Source organism: Candoia aspera, chromosome 8 (genome assembly GCF_035149785.1).
Source record: "Candoia aspera isolate rCanAsp1 chromosome 8, rCanAsp1.hap2, whole genome shotgun sequence".
Lineage (NCBI taxonomy): Eukaryota > Metazoa > Chordata > Lepidosauria > Squamata > Boidae > Candoia > Candoia aspera.
Window position 1 is genome coordinate 30,148,666 of NC_086160.1, and position 25,321 is coordinate 30,173,986.

General features: G+C 36.3%; 1 protein-coding gene across 2 annotated transcripts in view; it reads left to right on the plus strand.

Annotated features, from left to right (window-relative positions):
• The window catches only part of SH3RF1 (SH3 domain containing ring finger 1), a 58,845-nt gene extending 34,348 nt beyond the window's left edge, over positions 1-24,497 (plus strand). The window contains exons 4-12 of one of the 2 annotated variants that reach the window (XM_063309747.1): positions 741-836; positions 4,563-4,865; positions 8,631-8,747; positions 15,741-15,898; positions 16,535-16,705; positions 16,833-17,089; positions 17,456-17,811; positions 19,767-20,101; positions 23,051-24,497. In XM_063309747.1, coding sequence (XP_063165817.1) covers positions 741-836; positions 4,563-4,865; positions 8,631-8,747; positions 15,741-15,898; positions 16,535-16,705; positions 16,833-17,089; positions 17,456-17,811; positions 19,767-20,101; positions 23,051-23,219 — 1,962 coding nt within the window. In that variant the 3' untranslated portion in view covers positions 23,220-24,497. The remainder of the gene's footprint in view (positions 1-740; positions 837-4,562; positions 4,866-8,630; positions 8,748-15,740; positions 15,899-16,534; positions 16,706-16,832; positions 17,090-17,455; positions 17,812-19,766; positions 20,102-23,050) is intronic. The other variant, XM_063309749.1, reaches the window with a different exon arrangement.
• The last annotated feature ends 824 nt before the right edge of the window (positions 24,498-25,321 follow it).

The following is a 25,321-nucleotide window of genomic DNA, read 5'->3' on the forward strand; positions in this document are numbered from 1 at the left end:
TCTATTTTATTTCTAAAGGTACACTTAGTTTGCTTGCTAGAATTCTTTCGTGGTCCAGGAGTAATTTTACCATGAGCCTTTTAGAGTCTATATTGTGTGGGCTGATTGGGCAAAGTAGGCTTATGATTCCTCTATTTTGTGATCCTCCAAATACACAGACACTCACACCTCCCAGGTGCCCCAGACAGTATACCCAATGGTGAATGATGCTGGGATATGAAAGCCAGCAATGTCTTAAAAGCCAAAAAATCTTCATTCATGCTCTATGCTTGCAGTTTTCTTAGTGTCTTTATTGTGGACATTTTCTGATACTGACATTTCCTGGTTCATTAATCCCTAAGAAGATTGCATGTATATACATTGAACAGTTGATATCTGAGTGTTGTGGCTAATCATTAAAAAAACAATAACTAAGAATATATAACATATGAGTAACGGAACCGAGATATATTGAGTTGTATGCTCTAATGCTGAAAAAAAAAAGCAGTTCTGTTGTTACTCAGCAAGGATTTCATCTGATGGATGATTGATTAACTTCGGAGATGCCTTTCAAAACTTAGGTGATAATAAGAACATACTATAGAAAGAAACTTTCATCTGAAAATACGCAAATTGACTTTTGTTGGAAAAATCTCAATATGTTTGAATATGTTACTTTGTCAGGACAAAAAAATTAAAATAAAATGTTTAATTAGAACTGGGAAACTTTCCTACCTTTTTATTTTCTTCTTTTATTTCAGGATGATATTCTGACTGTGATTCGCCGAGTAGATGAAAATTGGGCTGAAGGAATGTTGGCTGATAAAATTGGAATATTTCCTATTTCATATGTTGAGGTGAAAGAATCTTAAGTTTTGTTAATGTTAAATTAATGTGAACACACACATACAATCACTTTTTCTAAATTTCTTTCACTTTAGAGTATATGGACAAATGGAAAATTTGTAGAATTTAATCAACATGTTATCTTTATTTTTTAGCAAATTGAAACATTTATTATAGAGTCCACAGGCAAATTAGGGCGTGTAATGAGTCTTCACTTGTAATATATGTTATCATATATTCATTCAAAACTGATAATAGAAATAAGAAATATTGATAGAAAGTTTCATGAAAAATAGGCCTTACATTTGAACTGTAAAATGATCACTCATTGCATATTTACTCATGTTCAGCAGCTGATAATCATAATGAATTTTTGGTGTCTGATGGATTATAGTTTCTGTCCATTTAAAAATATTTATTTAGTATTACAGTAATGGAATAATGATTTTTTTTCTTTAGTTTCTTTAGTTTACTCCTATGCTTATTTAAACTATGCTTAGTTTACTCCTGTGCTTAGGAATAAACTTCAAAGTTTATTCCTTTGAAGAAATTAAATGACTATAATTATATCTAAATATTCTAATAAGAACAGTGGCATTAGATATGAGACATGCCTTCACTTGCCTTGTCAGTCTAATATATTGAAATACTGTATATAGCTGTAATAATTTAAAATAGATGTTGTTGTGTTATGCTGGAATAGGTAAACTTTCTCGTCACTTTGAACCACACAAAGCTAGATCTGATTTAAATAAAGGATATAATTTAAAAGCAATAATTCTCTAAAATAATGCTGAAGCTGTTCTGGTCTTAGCTAAACTTGGACATCTAAAGTTTAATGTACATCAAAGTTTATTATGACTCATTTTGTATACTGTTAACAATGAAACTATTTATTGAAAGTATGTATTGTATGCTAGCTTCTAAATAAAATCTTCAAGTCCCTGGCATTATCCCTGTGGCTAATAATGTTTTTGGCTACAGACAAGCCAGCTCCAAATGTCTGTAGTTTATTACATCATGATAAGTTTTCAATATTAATATGTGTGAGCTGTGCAAAATTTCCACTACAGTGACATTTTTAGACATTGAGTTGAATTTAACCTTAGTACTGAAGTTCATATGGGTTCATTGTTTCTGTATCTTCTTTAAACAGCATCTCTATGGAGATACAGAGATCAAACCTAGGCTCTACCACTGAATTGCCCTTAGCTTCTCATCAGGAAATCAAATCTCAGTCATCTGTATGACAGACATGGATGCTGACCTCTTTATCAAGAAATAAATAATACAATGCAACTGATTTTTAGTAACTTTTGAATATTGTCTAATTTCCACAGTAATCTTCGGTATTCAGAATATTTTAGAGTTTTTAATTACATAATACCCATGAGATTGCCTAGATTCCCTAGGAAGCAAATTGTTCAGAATTATCCTATATTCAGTTCCAACACTGATAATCTGGCCAGTATTATTCCTGCTATAATGGATGGTTTATTACAGTGCTCTTTAAATGAGGCTTAATGTTTTAGCCTGAGTTTAAATTACACTATTCACATCCTTAACAAAATCTCTAACTAAATTATGGGTTTAGCAAAGCTTACCTCTATCTTTTTGTGCAGTAGCTTGTCCAGCCAGAAATGAAAGGAAAATGAGGCATTGGTGCTCTGGGCCATTCTGATTTTTCAGAAGTTTGATTTTAATATTTATTGCGGAAATGAGAACTGCTATAGCAGATGCACTCTCAAGGAAGAAATTTGATAAATTATAGGGGACTAATGCAGTTTATTATCCAATCTTACACTGGGCACTGCACTATAATAATTGCTAAATACACAGTGATTATACAGAACTGGAAAGAAAGGAATTTTAATAAAAAGGAAAGCTTGCTAGGTAATCTGGGTCAGTAGGTAAGTTTAATAAAATTAAGCTTGAAAAAATAGAAATAAAAATGTCATGCCCAATACAATCTTAGATTTTAATTCCACTGCATTCCAGAGTTTGATATACTTGTACAATTAAGTGACTTAATAATGTATTAGAGGATATGAATAGTTGATTGCCTTAATTTTGATGATTCCATCATACTATAAGAAATGGCACTTGATATCACAGATGATCAATCATCATTTTAATGATCAGAACACAAAGTATTTGAAGAGAATATTTCTAAATTGAAAGAATCAGGATGGGTAGGTTGAAAGGCCAGAAAAGCAGAGTAATTCTAAAAAATGGGAAATCGTGGTAGATGATTGGGCAGCCACATATTTCTAAAGAGAAAATTGTGTAAGCAGGAAAGGATTAAAAATTGTTGAAATAAGTTAAAGTAGATAGTGGACAAAAGAATCAGAGAAACAAAACAGGGTGCTAGGTTTTAGAGGAATTCAAAGAAGTAGTGAAAGTTTGACAAGAACAAATTATTTGGTAATGCAGTTTTCCTCATAGACTATGAGGCCAGTGATTACAATACAGAGATATCATGAATACTACTTTAAAAAACTGTTGTATTTCAGAAATATTAGTTTAAATTTCTAAAGTGGCCCTGTGATATGCTATGCTCAAATAAACAAGGCAGATGTTGCTAGTACATTTTACTGGTTAAGAAAAGATCAGGACATAAGTTATATGGCATATTAAATAATGAGGAAGGATTGTAAATTTATACAATCTCATATAAGAAGAAACATTACTTTGGGTGGGAATTAATCTTAAGAACATCTTTAGCTAAAGGTATGAAAGACAAAAATCTTCATACTGATGGTTTAAATCTGATTTCATTAATAACTTGTGCTACTATATTAACATCACTTCTTTGAGGGAGAACAGTGCAAGAATGTTGCCTTGCTGATCAACAGTCTTGGTACATTATCTGACAAGGAAGACATTACAGTATCTGGCTTAGATCTGTTCCAGCTTCTTTATCTGCTAACTCCCTGATTTTTACAGTGTTAAGCTTGACTCTTGGAACAGATTTGTTTAAAGGGGCATTTAATTCAATGTCTTTCTCATACTCTTCCTCCAAGTTTATAACTGGCAGTAAAGGGGTTGATATTTACAGATACCCTGCAGTCTTTGTATTTATGTGTGTGGTGTGTATATATGTATGTGTGTGATTTTTTTCTAGAAGCCTATCATTAATTTTGCTCTTTAAAAATATATTTAATTTTTTTAACTTCAGTTTTACTTGTAGATATTCTAAATTTACAAAATAAGTAAAATTCTGCCAATTTAAATATATTTAATTGCAGCTAAAATTCCCTTTTTGTGTATTTTCTAAGTATAGGACATCTTTTTTTTGCATCCATCTATACCCCAAGGGATTAGAGGTACATATCTCCTGAGCATACTACCATACAGACTTGGATCCTGTTTTCTGTAATTCAGAAATCAAGCAGTATGTGGCTGTACTTTGTAATATAATTAAACATAAAGTTTAATTTAGCTCTGGTCCCAAAGAGGTGTAAACGTGATCGCAGTAATTCACTTCAGATATTTTTTTTCGATATTTTTAAACAATGAATAAAGAAAAAAGATGAGCGGATGTGGCATTCTATTTCTCCTCACATTTACAGTATATACATAGAGTAGCCAAATATAATGAATTGCAATACATTCAGGCCTGTTAGAAAAATACATCTTAATGTACTATATGTAATTAAAGTGGAACTAGCTAGCACATTTTTTTTCTTTTAATCAGATGACAGTATTAATATTTATGAAGTGTTATTGTCTTGCAGTTTAACTCAACAGCAAAGCAACTTATTGAACTGGACAAACCCTCAGTTTCTACAGTAGATTCTGGAGAAGGCACCTCTGGTATATCCCATAGCAATTCAGTGCAAAAGCACACTGATACGAAGAAGAACACCAAAAAACGTCATTCTTTTACCTCCCTTACCATGTCCAGTAAGGCTTCACAGTCTTCTCAGAATCGTCACTCAATGGAAATCAGCCCTCCTGTCCTCATCAGCTCCAGTAATCCAACTGCTGCAGCACGAATAACTGAGCTTACCGGCCTTTCTTGCAGTGCACCTTCTCAGGTAATCATGATATAAGTGGAAATCAAGGTATATCATAGCTTTTTAATGAACAGTTTAAAAGGTTGTCAAAACAAATGGAGTATAATTATTGCTCTAAATTATTTTTATAATTGTATTAAAATATGCACAAGCAAACCTTAATTATTCATTAAGGGACTATTTTGCATTGTTAAGTACTATAATCTGAAGACAGCTGTTCTTGCTTTTTACATAAGGTTTTTTTCCCAGTTTAAATAGGTTTTCTTTTAAATGTTCTCAACTAAAGAGTAAAATAGATTTTTCCTGAATTAAATTTGAACAATATTAGGTACTTTTAAATTTTGGATTAGTATCTTCCACGTATAAACAGTTTGGAAGGATTGTTCATCCCTCACAAAATGGGAATTGGGGGAGAATTTGGGTAGTTTTCCAAGACTATCTTCCCTTGAAGACAAAGTAGCAATTTTATTGTGTACCCAAAAAAACAAAACAAAACTTAAGTTCTTTACTATTAGTGCAAGAAGCAGGTTGGCTACCCTCAACTGCCTGGAAGCATTCCTTTTGTAATGTGGTACAGACTATCCTGTGGGAATGGCACTATATTATGAGATAGTATCATACCCAGTGGTATACTTGAGCCATGAATGAAAGATGTTATTGTGAGCGAATGTTTATTCATGGGAGATTGATGCAGAAAGACCTACTTCTTGGGAGTGAGTTGGAGAGGGCCAAACTCAGGAGTGCTGGACTTGGATAATCAGAGTACTAAGCTGCAGAGACCATCCAGGTAGACTAATTGGTTACAGGCTTGGTCTCTGGTGGAATTCAGTGTAGCAGTTCAACCTGGATGGCAGTGGGCTCTGTCAGAGGCAATACTGGAAAGGGGCAGACAGGAGGCAGACTGGAGCTTCTGTGGTATCAGAAGCAAGTTTGATCAGTTGGAAGAGAAATGGCTGCAATACTCTTATCTCCATTTAAGGCCTTTGGGTCTCCTGGCATAGGACTGTGGCTTGGAAACTGGTTTCTTAAAGCTATATCTGTGGGAGTTGGGCGGATCCATGGGAGATTTATCTCTGGCCCGGGCCTGGTAGTTGCATGCTCATTCAACATTTGTCTTAGTCTTGGGCCCGATGTATTGACTCGGCTGGACTTTTTTCTATCTCTGAGGAATGGGGCTGTCTACCATCTGCCTGGTCTCAAGTTTACTCTCAGCCCGGACTGGACTGGACTGGACTGGACTGGACTGGACTGGGCTGGACTGGGGAATTGGAGGTTTCTGAGGAGTAAATAGTTGAGGGGTGTCTGTCTTGTTCAGTTTTGTCCCAAGCCTAGAATTCTGGCTGTTGGTAGAAGAAGCATTTGGTGCTGGTTGTGGCTTGCAGGTGGATGTGGATGTGGATGTAGGGTGGTTGGTTCCCTCCTGGCCTGGGAATGTGGAGGTGGGTTCATAAGGGAGGCTGTGATGGGTGGAAAGTTCAGGGAAGGTGCTGTTACAGTGGCTATTAGAGAAGTCATGGGCAGGGGAACGTATTATGGACACTTAAAGTTAGACCACTTATGGTGTCGTCAGGCATGATGGCTGAGATTTCTCACACTGAGATCACCACTCCAACCCTCTGTATTCAACTGCTATGCTACATCATTGGATCCTTGATAGCCCTGGTCTTTGGCTGCTGATATTAAATGCCAGGTCGGTGTGCAATAAATCTATTCTCCTCCATGACTTAATCATGTAGTGATTAGTCAAGAATAGTCAGTCAACCTGTCTGCGTAACAAAGACCTGCATGGGCAATATGATCTGAAGATAGAGGAAATTATCATCTGCCTTTTGTCACTGTCAGGTCACTCTCTGATTGCTTGGAGTGGAATTCTGACCAGGCTAGTCCAGTTGAGGTGATGGAGGCACAAACTTGCTTTGTTAGCTGGGAAGGTGAAGTGGACAGGATCCTCAGGACTGCTAACCTAGCCATCTGTTTGTTAGGTCTTTGTCCCTCCTAGCTGGTGAAGATTGCTTGGGAGGTGACATGCAATTGGTCCATACAGTGATATTGGCTTCCCTCAGAGAAGGATTGTTCTCCAGCCTTGAAAGTGGCACCTCCTGCATAAGAGACCATTGTTGGATCCAACTGTTTTGGCAACTTTTGTCCAGTTTCCAATCTCTGTTTTGAAGGAAGGTTGTAGAGAAGTAATTGGGCTGCAGCTATAGAGGGCTGGACCCTTTTCAGTAGGGTTTTAGACTGGGACATAGTAAGATCACACTTGTTGATGACCTGTGGTAGAACTGGGATGAGAGTGGCACATTCATTGCTGTGGTTCTTCTACTTCCTTTTCAGCCAGTTTCAGTCAGTGTTGGGGGGAGAGAAGAGGTCAAGTTCAAAGGCCTTGATTTGTGGGGTGCCATGGGGCTTACCCCTCCTGTTTAATATCTACATGAGGCTGCTCAATGAAGTCATTTGTCAGTTTGGGGTCAGGTATCCTCAATATGCAGATGATAGCTATTTATGTACCCCTGGTTGGTCAAGCAACTCTGTCAAGGTCTTGTCTTAATGCTTAGAGGCTGTTGAGGTCTGGATGAGGAAGAAGAGGCCCAAGCTCAATCCTTGTGAGAACCAGCGGCTGTGGGTGCAAGTAGTCTTCAACTCATTCTGTATGGAGCTGCCCTTGAAGACCACACTGAGTGCAACTGCATCTGGCCCAGAATGCAGCAGCATGAACAAGGGCAGGCCTTGCTATGTCCACAAAACACCTCTGCTTTATGAACTGCACTGGTTACCAGTAAGCTTCCGGATGCAATCTAAAGTGCTAGTTATTACCTATAAAGCCTACACGGCATAGGGCTTGGTATCTGAGGGACTGCCTATGTCTGTTAGTATTTGCCCATCCTGCACATTGGCTTGCTTCAGCTTGCTTGGTAACATGAAGCAATGTCATCTAGCAGGACCCAGGAAGCAGGCCATCTCTGTTGCAGCACTTGCCCTCTGGAACAAACTACCCCCCCCTCCCAAGCTTTGGTGCCCACCCTACCCATCTTCAAGCAAGCCTAAAAGTGTGGCTGTTCCTCAGGCCTTGGGTTAGAGTGTCTGGTGGGCCCTTCTGGGGGTGGGGAGTGTGATATGGAAGTTTGTTTTTTCATTGTTCCTGTGGGATGATTGTATTTGTTAAATATTATGTTGGTTTTTATCTTTTTAACTTTGTGAAGGTGCCCATAATTGTTTTTGGAGTTGGGTAACCTAGAAGCTAGCTGGCTGGCTGGCCAGCTGGAAGAATAAATGAATGAATAAATGAATAAAAGAATAGAAATTTGATTAATGCTAATTATAGTTTACAAGATGTTATGACAAAGTATGAGAAAAGCAAACCAACCCCGCCCTTTAGAAATCCATTCTTAGAAGAAACAAATAATGAAGCTTGCTAAAAATGTCATTTGAAAGTGTTATCACAGTTACATTTTTAATTATATTCTGCAATTGCAGTCAGGTACACAGAGTTTTTTTATTCAGTATAGTGATGCATAAAAGAAGAAATCATATTGATAAAATTGATAAAATCACATTAATAAATCCCATAAGGAAACCTCAAGAAATATTAACCATAATATTCAGTTACATTATACATTTGTACTTAAAAGTGAAATGCATATAAATTTAAGACTAGAAATCATTTGTAGTATATTAAGTATAAAGCCAATATTATTGTTGCAAAAGTACTTCACATTTTTCACTTATGGAATGATTGGATTTGTTGGATGACACATTAATTCTGTTTGATTTATCTGCTCTTAATAGGTTCACATTAGTACCACAGGATTAATTGTGTCCCCACCACCCAGCAGTCCAGTAACAACAGGACCTTCATTTACCTTTCCACCCGAAGTCACTTACCAAGCTGCTTTTGCTGTAAGTGTAAGTATCATTTCACAGAAATCAGAATAGTTGTTACAGAATTTTACCTTATTTGGCACTTCCTTGTTTGTAATTCTTAAAGCTGCAACTTTGGTACTTACTACTTTCATTGGTGGGGGAGTGAGTTGGTAAAATATTATTTGGTCATTCCAGCACAAGGAAATTTGAGGACTCCCATGCCTTTAGCCTACTTCATGTACAGCACTTGTTATATAGCAAGTAAAGCAGTAGTAATGACCAAGTATTCATGCTATACCAATTCTACTAGTTTATACTATTTTGGTATTTTCCTGAGCCTATACAGCAACCATGCAAGCCCAGGAAAAAGAACAGCTTCTTTAAAGAACAGTCAATGGATTAAAAAAAAAAGATTCCCAAATCACCATTGGTTGCTTTGGATTTGAATGCTGCATGCCTTTAACCAATTGCATTCCAGTTACTGCTCAGTGTTAGAGGGTGTAATTCTATATAAGAAGAAAATGGAAGGATTTGAGCTTAAAAAATGACTGATGAAAACAAGAATTCTACAACAAGCTATCACACACACACACAAGTGCATACACATACATGCATACACGCATGCACACATAAAGAAAATTGATAAAACTATGGCCAATGCACAGTTGAGATGAAGGTTATAATTTTATAGAAAGGATTGGGGAGAAAATCTCCATTTTAATGTGAACTATTACATTTATGTGCACTGAACTGGTATGGGACACATTTTTCTGAATTTTGCAATGAGATTTTCTGAGCAAACATGAACAGAAATGTTGAAAAAATGCATATATTAGATAAAATGCAGAAAATTAGGAAAAGCTACTTGCTAAACTGTATATATTAAGAAATATGTGTACATTAGGCAAAATATGCATAAAAACCTATGCATTTTCATGTAAAGGTTAAAATAAATATTTATGCAGAAATGAAATGAAACAAATGTTTCTATTCAAATATGTTAGATTAGTAATAATGTCAAGCCCAGAAAGATGTATGTATGTATGTATTAGAAGGAATTCCAATAGAAAGTGATAACCTTGAAAGCTCTTCTCATTCCTGTTGACCTAATAGACAGAACCACCACGTCATGCACATACAGTATAGGAATTCAGAAAGCTGTCTATTGCCCAGCATCAGGCTTGCCCAGCATGTTAACCATTGAGTTAAAATAAAAGTAGAATATGAGTGGTATTAAACTGCACCACTTTCACACCTTACTGGGTTGGTATGTGACCCTAATGATTATACCTTTCTCATAAGTAGATACTTCAATGGAGCTTCCAAATAAGATATAAATGTTGTTAAATACAACCGAAGAATATTACCATAAGATAATAGAATAACCTTATATTCCAAAGCTAGAGATAAATGCATTCCCCACTATGTTGTACAATACACAATGTTCAAGTAGTTGCCACATGTTTGTCTAAAACCACAAATGGTGAAGTTAGTAGCATGGAATGTATGTGCAACAGTGGTGGGTTGAAAACATATACTGGATATAGATATTTATTTTTTATATGTGTAGACTTATGTTTTGTTTCATTCTTGCTGATGTTTGGGTAGACTCCGTAGGGGCCTTTGAGTGGTGGTTTAGTGGTCTGTGTGAGAATCTATGTACAGTAGAAAAATTCAAGCCAGCAGTTTCACAAGTATATTTTCCACAGTTCAACAGAATATTCTGCTTAGCTATTCCTGTGGCTCTGCCTTGCTCTCCATTTTGTTTTTTTGTTTTTGTTTACAAATTAGGAGATTATCTGATGGTTGGCTGTCCCCAAGTCTATCGCATATAAGAATCTTTATCAACACCGTCCCTAATTGGAGAGCTGTTTTAAAATTTCTGTTGAGAATAGGTATCTATTCTGCCTTTCAATCAGCATATGCTATTCAAGGAAATATTTACTCTTCAGGACATTGCAGGATTGTCTCCTGTGTATGTATTTTCTGGTTGGATGTTTTTTTCCTTAACTTTTTGGCTAAGTAAATACTGAATAGGATAGCCATTTCTTGTGAATGCCTGTTCTCTTTGTGAAGTTAGATATAGAGGAATGTGGAGATAACCTTGTTGAAATAATGTAGGAGCAATTAAAGGATAATAAAAGACAACTCAGGCCTGGGAAAGAGAAAGGCTTGAGAAAGAAACTCGAAATAGTACTGCCCTGACTGGTATAAGAGGAGGCAGAGGAAAGCTCAATAAAGTAGCATTTCTGTAATCCTTCTTATTTCTCTTTCCTTACCTGGTCTACTTCAAAGATCTGACATCAGCACATGAAAATAACTCCATATTTCTGTCCTTAAAAACATTAAAATGACTCCTTTTAGATTGATTTTTTTAATGAAGGAATTGTGGAGCACAACTGACCCCAGTTAGGATCTACCTTTTTAAAAAGCTGTCATTTTCCTTTGTATATCTTGGTAAAAATTACTACTTTTAGTAATCCTGCATTTCAAAAGCTTACTAATGTCTGTTATTATACTTTAAATGTAACAATAGCATGATAATAACTTTTCGGTTTTGTTTTTAATCTTTGTAATGAGTGAAATTTTAGATGTATGTATGTATGTAAAAATTGGAATACTGCCCAATCCAGTGATTCTAGGCAGTTTAAATAACTATATCCTATATACAATAAAACAAGAATATATTTCCTCCCAATCTCTTTTTAAAAATATCCCAGGAAAAATATAATAAATAAAGCATGACAAAATAAAATAGGCAATATCAGAAAGGCAGCCCATAATCATCAGTCTTTAAAAAAAGAAACATAATGGTGGGCTCCTTGAATCTTAGGTGGAAAGCTCCTCCTTAATGTGAAGACTACCAATGAGAATGACCATCTCTAGGCTCCTATCCCTTCTACCCAGATTAGGGATGCTCAGCTTCTCCACTCAGAAAGAATGAACAGGTTTAGTCAATTCTGGTTGTAAAAGACAATGCTGAAGGTATACATGAGCCAAGGCATTTTGAACTTTTTAGATTAATGCTAGCATTTCTAACTGGCCCTGGAAGTCTGTTGGTGGCCAGTGAAGCAGCTAAAGCAGCAGTGTCATGTTGCTAAATGTCTTCATCCCTGTTAGCAGATGACCTGCTGAGTTTTATATCAACTGTACTTTCCAAGTCATCTTCAAAAGTAGCTCCATGTAGAATGTGTTACAGTAGTCTAGTTGCATATGATAAGGATACAAGTCATTATGGTAACAACAGTGGTTCCAGTCTCCACCTACTGCTTGAACAGGAGCTGTGAATCCAAGATAGCTCCCAGGTAGTAGACTTGCTCTGTCAGGGGGAGTATGACCCTGTGAAGAATTAACCTTGGAACTGGAGTAGAGCCAAAGATGGCTCTCCTCCTATGAACAACATCTCCATCTTGCTGGAATTCATTTTAAACTTGTTTTATCTCATCTAATCCATCTGTTTCAAATGCTGAATAAGGATATCCACAACATTTACTGCCTAGAGTGGCAATATAAAATTGAGTATCACCGGAACATTACTGATACCTCTTCTCAGACTGAATAACCTCCCCCAGTAGTTTCATGAAGATGTACAATGGGCTTTGCTGTTCCTCCCCAGTAATCACTGACCAGAATTGCCTGCTTCAGAAGGAATAGAACCACTCTGGAATGGTGCCTCCTACTGTCACAGTCAGCCCAGAAGGATGCCTTCATTGATATTGAACACTCCTGAGAGGTTTAATAGGACCAGAAGGGTCTTCCATCTAGATGCTACCATAGGTCATCCTATGCTGTCTCAGTCTGATGCCAAGATCTGAATCTCAACTAGAAGGGATTCGGGTAATCTACTTAATTTGTCATCCTCTGTTGCTGAAGCCCTAACACCTCCAAAACTTTCCCCCAAAAGGGAAGATGGGTTGGAAGTTGTCCAGTATAGCTGGATCTGGAGAGGGCCTTTTCAAGAGTACTGTAGATACACCATACCTCTTTTGAGGCAGATGCTATACCATGTCTTCCTTAAAGAGGTATTAATCATCACTCAAATCCAGCTGTACATATCCCAACTGGCTTCCCAACTCTTAACTATAGAGAACCTTGTCCACTTCCTTCACTAGCTTAAAAGAATCCCAAACAGTCTCACAAGATATTGCCACAGTTATCTCACTAAACTGATAAAATGGTAATGTACTCAGAGGAAATATGAAGTATTTTATCTGTGAAGAATTTTGTGGATATGTAACAGTGGCCTACAGGAATGTCTTCTCCCCGCTTTTCTCCAGGAGACTGCTGGACACAATTTGCAGACACAATAAAAGGAGAGGCCTTGCTCATGGTCACTCATGCCTTGGTCATTTCCCATTTGGATTACAGCAATGAGCTCTACATGGGGCCACCCTTGAAGATCACTCGGAAGTTACAATTGGTTCAGAACGGAGCAGCACTCCTGAGTTTGCCCATATTACACCCTTGTTGCATGGGCTGCACTAACTCCTAGTTTCCTTCCGGGTGCAATTCAAGGTGCTGGTTATCATCTTTAAACTCTACATGGCAAAGGACCAGGTTATCTGCAGGACTCCCTCTCAACTAGGGCATCTGTGTGTCCCACCAGAACAGATAGTGTGGGCAAACTCCAGGTCCCTTCCCTTAAATATTGCCATCTTGTGGGTCCTTGGGAGCATGCCTTCTCCATTGCAGTCCTTCTCTATAGAACATCCTTCCCCCAGAGATCTGACAGGCCCCCACCCTCTTAACCATCAGGAGAACATTATAGACCTGGTTCTTCCCCCAAGCACTGGGATAGGGTGAGGTCAGAGTAGGATGAGAATGTAGTAAGTTGCATCTGGGAAGTGTGGTTGTGACACCAGGTTTTTCTGGTTTTGGTTTTATTGTTTCTTTGTTTTTATTCCTGTATATATTTTTTTGTTTTTGGATTGTAAGCCACCCAGCATTTGCTTTAAGATGGGCATTTATACAGATGTTTTAAACAAACAAAACAAAACCATGTTTTGCTGCTCTTACTGCTACCATATGCTCTCAAATGTGGATATTCTGCCACTATCACTCTAAGTTCTTAAGTCAGCTAAGGAGCTCCCCAAGTTCTGCAGCAGACCAGACCTGCACATTCATCTATCATCAAATCTGTCTATAATTTGGTGATAGATGAATGTGCAGGTCTGGCCTGCTGTAGATCATTGTTAGATATAGTCTTACTACAGACAGACCCAGCATTAACAACATTTGAAGCAAAGGATCAAGCAATCCAGCTACCTGAATTCAGGAAATATCCAGATGGGCCAGAAAAGGAAACCACTGATTTGCAATTCTCCTTTTCCTGAAATGCCCTGCCCAGTGCCTCCCACTGTAATTCTTTCAGCCTGCAATTGTGGATATATGCTCCTCCACATCCCCAACTCCCTGTCCCTACCCCATTGCCCCAACTGAGCAGCTATCAACCATTTCACACTGTATACTCCAGTGGGACAGCAGTCTAGAATTCCACTCCTGCTCTTGTTACAAATACATTCACCCATTCAGGCCTCCCCTCCCACTAGGGCCCTACTTGAGGGGGGCCTTTTCCTGTACTCTCACTCTGGTTGGGCAATGTTCCTCAGTCCCTCTCTCAGCCTCTCACCATGGTTCTTCCCTTTCAGTCATGCAGCTCAGTGTCTGTCTTTATCATAGTTTTTCCTTTTTGATCTCAAATTTAGCCCTCATTGCCCTGAGACTGCAGTGTGATTGGCTGGCTGGGGGTGCCTCTCACATGCCACCCAGCTTCTGACTTGCCTCATGGGTGTTCAAATACTCTCCTCTTTTAGAGACTAAGGGAGGTGACCTTGACAGAAATATGCAAGAACCGTTACCTAGGCAAAGGAGACTGAAACATTCTTTAAGCCCTGGGAAACAAGATAATACCCAAAAGTGACTAGGGCAAACATCTTCCTAATTCATTGAACCGTAAGGAGGAGGAGGAGGTACAGCACAATCAGGCTTGCAAGATTCTGTTGTTATAGCCTATCTCAATAAAGTGTTGTTCTGGTCTTCCTTGGAGTTGATTTTCTGATCTGGTCTGGGTATGACACCCTGTACATCTAAATGTACCAGCTCCACCAGTTTCTTCTTACTGCTGCCACTACTCAGTGACCTTTCCTATCACAGCCTCCAGTCCTCTCCTTTCTGGCCATGCAGTGTCCACACATTTTCTCTTACCCAGCCGCACAATGTTTGATGGCAGCCCTCACATTGGTGGTTTGTTCCCAGCAGCTACAGCAGCCCAGGAACCAGCAGTTTCCACCACTACTCCTGCTCCACCGCTTCTACTACTACTTGGCAACAACTGTCCAGCATCCCTTTGCATCTCCAGGTCAGTCTTTCACTCTTCTTCCATTTTCTCCTGTATCTCTTTCATCTTCCTTTCTTTTCCCTCTCATCACCACTCATTTAGCACTATTCACTATTTATTTGCCCTTAACTACTTCTCCTCATCCTCAAACCCTCATCTCCAAACCCTCTAACCCACAGTCTCTTACACACACTTCCAAATCTCCTAAGCTCCTCCCCACCAAAAAAAAAAAATTGCCACGCCCCACTCCCCTGATGCAGTGGTGGACCTCATAGGGAACCATCTTTAAAAAAAAATTAAAAATAAAATTAACGTCGGGACAGATTATATTGAAGTTTCTAACATCTCTCAACTTCTGGTTTCAAAATCAACCATGGCTTCTAGATATATTTTGAAAAGGGTAGTTAAAGTTTGAACAGTTTTTGAATTTCTGCCAAGACCTTGTACTGAGTTTTTATATTTTAGGGTCAAATTAGCTTTTTGAATGTGTTCATTTGTCTCAAAATAACACGTATGTTATTGTTAAGGTAAAGCAATGCAACTCTTTTTCCAAGTATGTTCTGTCAGGGCATGGCAAAGCACATTCATTGCTGGGTGCAGGTCAGTTCTGGAATATACATGTTGTGCATTTCAGTGTATACTATATCTGAATATTGGTGCCAAAATGTAATTTCATTTTTAAAATATTTCATTTCTAGAGTATTAATCCACCTCTCCCACCACCACCATCACCTGTCTTGTCTGCTACAATAATTGCCCCTAATTCTACGTGCCTGTCTTCAGGGGCAGCTCAAAAGTCAACATCTGCCTTGACTGAGCAAATGCCACATTTGAGACCACAGACAAGACCAAGTGTGTAAGTGAAACTAAAACTTATAGCAGATTAACTTGAAATGGAATGGATGATTAAAAATTGGCAAAACAATGAGTTGAAATGTTTTCTATAACAATCTTGAAATTGTTTGTCTTCTCATCTGGTACTGTAGATGGTTTTGTATGAGACCATCCATAGATAAAAGCCTCTCTTTAAGAAAACAAAAAAGTACTTTTGATAATTCCTCAAAGGCAGCACTTGTTTTGGCTTGCAACTTAGATTAGCCAGTGGTAAGTTGGTGTTCAAACAGGTTTTTGAGAGATGTAATTGGGAAAAGATATTGCAGTTATTGTGCTTATCTTTATTAACTGTCACTAGTTATTGGTCATTTGAAATAGTAAGAGCTTTAAAAAGTATATTGGGAGGTGATCAGTTTGGGACAGAATATTTTAAATGCCTCTTGCTGTTTATAGTAATTTCTGTGATTGAAATATCTGTGACTATACTGAGGAACAACTTTTCATGCTGAACTGAAACCACACATTTCATTTTCGAACAGGAATGATTCTACAAAACCTCTAATTTGCAACATTTGAGATGAAAATAAATATTTAAAACAGATATTTTTACATCCTATTTCTTAGCCTGCAGTCTGCTGAGAATGGTTTCCTTTTCCAGGTATATTGCTATTTATCCATACACTCCTAGAAAAGAAGATGAACTGGAACTGAGAAAAGGTGAAATGTTTTTGGTGTTTGAGCGTTGTCAGGATGGCTGGTTTAAAGGAACTTCCATGCATACCAGCAAAATTGGTGTATTTCCTGGGAATTATGTGGCACCAGTTACAAGGTATGATGTTCAATAAGTTATGCTTTATATAGTGATAAGAGAAACAAAATACTCTGAAAATCTATATAATAGGGCTGAGTGATTTATTTAATGAGAGGTGCATAAATGTTTACAATATTTTTAATAGGGCAATGACAAGTGCCTCCCAAGCAAAAATACCTGTATCTACTGCTGGCCAGACAGGGCGAGTGGTGACCATCAATGCTTCCACTGCTGGAGGAACAGTGCAAAAACTTCAGGGAAATGGTGTGACAGTGAATTCTAGTACAATACCAACAGCTGTGGTCTCTGCAGCACACATACAGACGAGTCCACAATCCAAGATCCTTATGCATATGTCTAATCAAATGACGGTGAATCAAGCTCGCAATGCAGTTAGAACAGGTAAAACAGTTGGTTTCTTGACATAGGCAATAAACATATGAGGAACACCCTGCATCTTGTCAAGCTCTAAAATTAATATAGGTGGGAGAGGACAGCACATATAGTGTATCTACTATCCTGGAGATAATGCACAGATTCACTTGGTGACCTTGGGTCACTTATACATGTTCTATAAGAATTGAAAGTATTACCTCAAGGGTAACATAGGCTTTTTCCATATATGTTGCATGTTGTCTTAGAAGAAGAGTGGGTTATAAAAATATGATTAATATAATGTAGTGTTTTCAGGAGGTCTATGGTGTACATGTCACAATCTGAAAATATATTCTTTTTAGTCATCTGAACTATTTCTCCTTGTCATTGCAGTTGCAATTCATAGCCAAGAAAGACCGACAGCCACTGTAACACCAATTCAGACTCAAAATTCAGCATGCCTTATTCCTGCTGCTGTAATTATTCCACACCATTCTGTTGCCTCTCAACAGCTACAACCTCAATTTTCAAATGCTGCTGCTTATATCACAGCTGTAAATATCAACCGGACAAATGTCCCATTGGCTTGCACAACTTCTTCATTAAACTCTTCTAGCACTTCTGTATTAGTAGATGGAGATTCAAGTGGGAAAATTGTGACTGTTCATACTGGAGCTCCAGCTTCCCCAGAGAATACATTGGCTGCTGGAGGTATTACTGCTATGAGTAAAACAGACAGAGATGGAAAGGTAAGCATAACATTTTGGTTCCTAATGGTCTCTGTTCTGACCTTGAAAACTCAAGCAGGGCTAGATCTAGTTAATATTTTCATGGGAAACCATGAGGAAATACCAAGGCTATGGGGTAGACTACAAACAAATCTCAGAAGCCAATGGCAGACACTTCCATATTTTTGCCAAAAATGTCATGGACATGTCCATAAAATCATCAGGAGTCAAGCTCAGTTCAGATACTTTTTATGTCTTCTGTGCAATCTTTCAGTCATCTCACTCCGGAGACTTCTCTTTTAATTGCTTTTCTGTTAATCTCAGATAGAAAAGTAACTGCCATTTATTTGATCTATTTTTGTTTTAGCTGTAATATCATTTGATACCATGTCTTTGGTTTCACATAGTGGCAGATTCAACTTTTATTAATAGTAAAACTATATAATAATCAGATGCCTGTTCCCTAACGAGTTGTAATCTCTAAATTTGCTAAAATATAATACGTTATGTTTTGTATCAGATGTCTTACATACAGTATTTTTGTTCCATGAAAGCATTTATTGGTAGGTGCCACTAACTTTGTTACAGTGTTTTAAGCATTTGTTAGGAGATCTTTTGTGTGTATGACAAGTGTACTACCAACACTTTTTGAATAATAAAGTGACACTCAAATATGAAGTCAATGGAAGGGAAAACCAGCAAAGTCCAGGATAAATTTAAGCAAGATGATATGGTGATTTTTTGTGGCAGAACTGTACTGCCTCAGCTTTTAGGTGAATATTTTGTTAACTGGTTTCCTATATAGTGCTGCCTTGATTAGGCATTAATGTTGCATCTTGGTGGCTTCTTTTTTTTTTTAATGTTTTATTATATTGTTACAAGACATACATAATACATTATACTACATTGATACAGTAGTGTATTTACAGTGTTGAGTAGAGTTTATTAACATTCTAATGTTTAGATAACTTAGACTTTAAAGATTTAAAATGGTATTATATCAGTATTAGCTATGAATTAAAATGTTGATGTTAATAAGAATAAGATTATTTAACTTTTACATCCAAAGATGAATATAACATTTAGAAGCAGCTGCAGATTATATCAAAATATTTGTTGCACAATAAAAGTTTGTGCCTTAAGATGATTATTTAATACTAAGGTCTCCGCTGTATTGTTGTAGGGCATGTTGTATTTGCTCTGTATTGTTACAGTGCATATTATTATTTGCATGTTGAAAAAAATATATAGACAAAGCAAAATAGGCAACAAGTAAAAAAGGAAAGGAAAAAAGGCTATTTGATTTCTAATTTCCCCCTTTTTGTGCTTCTGTTAATTCGCAATGTTTATAAACATTTTGGCCAAACTGTAAATGTTTGTATTTGCTATGCTGTGTGATACATTGTATGTATGGGAACCATTCTTCCTTAAATTTAGTTAAAAGTCTGTTGTGAATATATACTGCTAATTTAGTCATTGCTGTATATTCCCCAAATTTAAGTTACATCTTGGTGTCTTCTTGATGATTTCATTTTTAATCTGTATTACGGATTTTAATATTTTTCTTCCATTGACATTTAGTATTAATTAATTCATGTGTTTGAATCTCACCTCTGAGTTGTACAAAGGCTATTCATATTTAAGTAAAATTTATCCCCTGAGAAATAATGATGAAAGTGTTTAATAAATATAAAATAATTTGTGGGGATAATAACCTGACTTCCCTTGCAGGATAATTCTAAGGATTGCAGGTCTGTAATTTATATGAAGCACGGTTTATAGTTGTTAGTGATACAGTTAGATTAATTTCTTGAAAAACCTCATCCACTGTATCACAACACCACTACACATGCTTTGTTTTCTCAGTATATTTGAAGCACATTAAATACTTGAAATACAATGCTGATTATTTGATTGCCAAATGTAAAGTTCCACATTCATACTTCCTTTTAAAAATATTTTAATCTCTTTTTTAGAAAGAAAAAAAGGGGTTATTGAAGTTACTTTCAGGAGCATCTACTAAGCGTAAACTTAGAGCATCACCACCATCATCACCAACTCTGGAAGTTGAGCTGGCAGCTACAGAACTGTCCCTTCAGGGTGCTATAGGGCCAGAGGTCCCATCAACTTCTAGTCAGGGAAGAGCAGACTCCTGCCCCATGGACAATGAAACACCTACATCTGTGCAGGAGAGTACTCACCGTAAAACAAGTTCTTTGGATTCTAATATTCCTATAGCTCCCCCTCCAAGGCAGCCCTGCTCATCATTGGCTCCAGGGTCAAATGAATCCAGATCTGTAGTCTATGAACGGTAAGTCATTTTCCTGGACAAAAAATGTGGTTTTTCTCACATTTAATCAAGAAATGCTAATTATTAAAAGTGATGGAAAAAAATTCTATTAGTATTAGTTCCTCCTTAAATTAACTTGGGTTTGAAATGTTCAGTTATTTCTAATACATTATGTTATTTAAACATTCAGTTGTTTCTAATACATTACTATTTGGACAGTGACCAGAAGGCCATACATGATTCGTTGTTGGATCACATCCAGTAACTTTTTCATGTCAGGCTAATTCCTAAAGTAGATTCCTAAACAACTGAGTTGGAGGAATGATGCAGAAAGTATAGCTGATCAAAAATCCTACATGGCTGGCTATTATTGGGAATAGTGCTGAACTTTTACACTATTCTGTTTTTCTAAAATCAAATCAATACCGAATTCCAAGGCAATGTACACAAATACACACACAGAGTATTGGAATAGGGCTCTTTCTTACATTAGGTACATATTTTAATGCCAATCTGTTTAGATTAACATTCTATTTTAGTGGAATGTCCTTTAGCATAAAAATTTCAGATATCAAAAATTTATTTTCGCAGTAGCTGAACACTGCAGATCACTGAACAGATGCAAACAAACATCTGCATTCTTAAGTTTTTTTCCGTTTCCTTATAATACTTTTCTTTCATTTTAGTTTTGGCACTTCATAGTTTCTGAGCTGGGAGGGAATGGGCTTTCTCCAAACTAGAGAATGATACTTCTTTGGATTATCGCATACATATTATCTCATTTCTGTGTCTGAATGATATATACAGTTCTTATTTACAATATTTCAAGGAAATAATGGAAGAGAATGGTCACTTGTGTCATGTGGTGATTTTCAACAACATTATTGTTGGAAAGAAACAGAGAAGACAATCACATCATTTTTCATGTGTTTTGTTTGATAAAGGCTTTTCTTATTAGGACAGTGATCTCAATAGAGCATAGTAGCATTGTTCTTTTCCCATATTCCCTACTTTTCTTTAAGTTAATGAGTATATTTTGAGCACAGATTCTTATCCTCATAAGAAAAAGAGTATAGTGGGGGAGTGCAGAAGCAGGCAAGAGGACTGTTTTGAATATCTATTTCAAAGCAAGAGGTCTGAAAATAACATTTATGTCTTCAAAAGTAGAAAAGGATGTATGTATGATAGAGGTCTATAAAATTAGGTATGGAATAGAAGATAGGACAGGATTAGTCTCATAAGAATAGAACCCAATGTCATCCAATGAAGATAAATACAGGAAGATATAGGTCAATATTTGATATTGCTATTTTATTTTTTTTCACAGTTACATAATTTAACTGATTCTTCAGAACATAAACCCCATCTTTTTCAAATAATAATAAAAATAATTCTATAATTTTGCATAGAAATTGTTATAAACCAGCTCTCACTTTTTTTTGCTGTCAATTTTTGATCAGGTTAAATCAGACCCAGTTATTGTGTAACCCTATGTGTATAGTATTCTATAACTAAATTTGCTATTCCTGGTGATGATAATGCACTAATTTTAATGTACTGAGTTGTAGACAGATTTTGAAATTAGAAAGTAATGTGAAAGTGGAGCTGTTTCCATGCTATGTACAAGAATCTGCTTTTCTTTTTGTGGGGCTAAAGTACAAAAATCTCTGAAATAAATGCTCAAGGATGAATCAGAATGTGTGCTTACATCATGAAAAACAGCTCTTCTTTTATCTGGGAAACAGTTGCCTCCTATTCCGTTTCCTTGGGAATAAAGTGCAAGTAGTCAGTTGTTTTGGAGAAATACTTTAAAATAGCAATATAATTAAATTGATAATTTTTCATCCAGAAAGCATATGAGAAGATTATGCCTGTCTATTTTACATAACTGTTTGCTTTATTGTAAGCCTATGTGCTTACAGTTGTACTGCAACACCAATTTAAATATGTTAAGTTCATTTGCATAGCCAGTTGTAATGATGCCTTCTTACTAATTTCTTATGCTTATTCAAGGATGGGGTTTTTTGGTACATGATATTTTATATATATGTATATGTATGTGTGTGTATAGGTAGTCCTCATTTAGTAACTGCCTCATTTAGCAATTGCTTGCAGTTACGACAGTGATGAAAAACTAACTTTATGACCAGTCCTCTCATTTATGACCTTTGCAGGTCTGTAAAGCAAAGGAAAGCTGCAGTAAGATCATAAAAAGTCACAGGTTCACTTAGCATTCACTTTACTTAACAAACAAGTTGCTGGTCCCAATTGTGGTTGCTAAATTAGGACAACCTGTACATGTACATATATACACATACATGAATACATGCATACATAATTACATACAAACACATATGCTGCTGGGAAGATTCAAGTGAATCAGTTCCTCTACACTACAGTAAATCCTCAGCTAAAATGAGTTCTGGCGAGTTCTGTTCCTCTTCTTTGGAACAGCTTACCTCAAGATACCTAGACCAACTCCTCTTTATTACATTTCAGAAAGGCACTGATTTTGTTTTAATCTTATAGTAATACTCTAAGCTGTTCATAGTCTCTGGAAATGGAAGAGCATATAAGTTGTATTGACATAGAAAGTCAGCCAGAAAGACAGAGATAGTAGGATGAAAGGGCTCTCCATTAAAGCAAAATTTACAAATGTGTAAAATAGAAATGGGATTTTATGCATGTTACTTATATAAAAAAAGTAAATGGGAATGGGATTTTACACAATGAAATTTACATGTATATTTCACTTGATATTACTGCATTAATAGACTTAATTGCCCTGAAAAATTATCATTAGATTAATATCATTAATTATCATAAATCAGTCTAATGATAAATAGTTTATTTATAATTATAAATAGTTCAAAGAAACTTTCTAATACATATGACTTTTTTTTCCCTAAACAGTGGATACTGTTTTCAAACAGTGGGAATCTAAATGTTTTAATTTTTTTTATTCTGCAGATACAGAGTAGTGGTATCCTATCCTCCTCAGAGCGAAGCTGAACTTGAACTTAAAGAAGGAGATGTTGTGTTTGTACATAAAAAGCGTGAAGATGGCTGGTTCAAAGGCACATTGCAGCGAAATGGAAAAACTGGTCTTTTCCCTGGAAGTTTTGTGGAGAGTATCTAAGAAAACTAATTTCAAATACTTCGACTCTCACAGCACTATTAAATAGCACAAATATTTTAGAAGAGAGATTGCAGCCATGGAAGACTGTAGTTTAAATAAATTTATATTTATGTTTTTCAGTATCCTACAGCACAATTCTGCCAGCAGAGAAGATTGAAATAGTTGCTTTTTTATCATTTTGAATTCTTGAGTGTAATGTGTGCCTTGTAACGTCTGATTTATTCTTCAGAGGATTTTTAAAGTATATATATAAACATAAAATCTCATTGTTTACAAGGCTGTAACTAATTTATTCATTTTTCTAAACTTGAATTCTGTTTAATAGCTAAAGTTTGGTGATTATGATTAACAAGTTACTTATAAAATAAGGAGAAGCTGGATTCTTTTCTTACAAAAAGGCATAGTATCAGATAGACAGCTTTTTCCAACTGTGTGTGACAGTGAAGTGAGTTTGTTTTATGGGTTAATGTTGGCTGTAATGATGGTTATGTGGTGTCAAATTGAACCATGCACACTGGGATAAAATGACATTGTGGATTTGTTTTATATTGGGTGAGAAACTATCAGTAGCAAGTCTTAATGTCTCAGATTGAAACATTTCTGATGAAACATTTCTAAAAGGCAGTGATACAGCTGTGCAGCATTGTTAACATTCTCAAAGTAAGAATAAAATATAGAAAATATACCAGAAATGGGGAATATCAAATTCCACTAGCATCTTTTTGTCAAGTATTTTTGGATATCTGTCAAGATTTCCCTTTGTGGATTTGGCTGGTTCTTTGAGCATATAGCATACAGAATGTAAATGAGCTCAGATAGGTTTACAGCAAAACACTTGGAAGAATGGAAAATAATAGTGATAATTGATAGGATCAAAATTTAAATTCAGGTTGCACTCAGTGTCTAAATATGCCAAGAAATGTTTGCTTCTTTATCTTTTCAAAGTGATTCGCATGGCTGAGAGACAATTTACCTTGTTTGAGCAATATTGGTGGTAAGTAATATACTTGTGTTTTTAAAGTAAAGGCTGTAAGAACACTGTGACATTTTTGCTAATTTTGTAACTATTGCTACTTTCATATGTCTTGATTCGTCAGTGTCTTGCATGCATTATCACATTCATACAGGTATACAAAACAGTGCATGACTGACTTACAGATTTTATTATACTGTACTGTTATGATGAACTGGATGTTAAATCAACCAGTTACCTGCTAGTATGGAAGCCACTGATCAAAAACTAGTGAGTGATTGGGTACTAACTGTATAAAGAATATTCTCACTATTCAGCGTAATTCCAGCCATGGATATTTTAAAGCATAATTGATTTGGGGAGCATATCCTCTACTTAATTTCAGGCATTGAAGAAGTTTCAAACATTCAGTTTCCCCTTAATATTTTTGCACTCTTAGTTTGGAAATAAACTTCGTAAGGAAGGGAAGCTGCCATGTAACCCTTTTTTTTAGAATGTCCTCTGCTGAATAGAATGGCTTGTTCAGAAGCTATTTCATCATAAAACACTGTATGTTGATAATATTCATCATATTTTTGCGATATTTTTTCACATATTCAAGACCAAATCCTAAAGTGGGGGGAAGGGGAACAATGATGGTATTCTAATGATTTAAGACTTGGGTTACATCATTCTTTTCTGATAAAACATTAAAAAGTTAGAACTATTTTTTTTAACCTAGAATCTGTTGAAGTGTGGTAGTAGAAATCTCTTACTCTCCAGTGGTCTGCAGACTTCTGGCCATTACTCTGCCTTTCCCTCTTCAAGTTAGCTGGTGGGAGAAGAGTCCTAAGAGAGAGGAGCATGTTAGCAAGATTTTAAAAAAAATAAACTTCTTTTGACACTTGTGAAGTCTTTTGATGCCTTCCCAAATTGAATTGTATTGAAAGAGATGGAATCAAGAGAGATTTTCCTTTAAATCCATCCTCCAATTTTTGAAGCAGTTTCCTAGGAAAAAAAGGCCAGAGTAAAAAATATATATATACTTTTTTTCCTTCCCCCCTTAAGTATATTTATCTTTGCCTTTGCTCACTTCAAAATGTCAAATCTTATGGACTTAGTTGCTGGGAAGGAAGTGAGTTTCTAATAG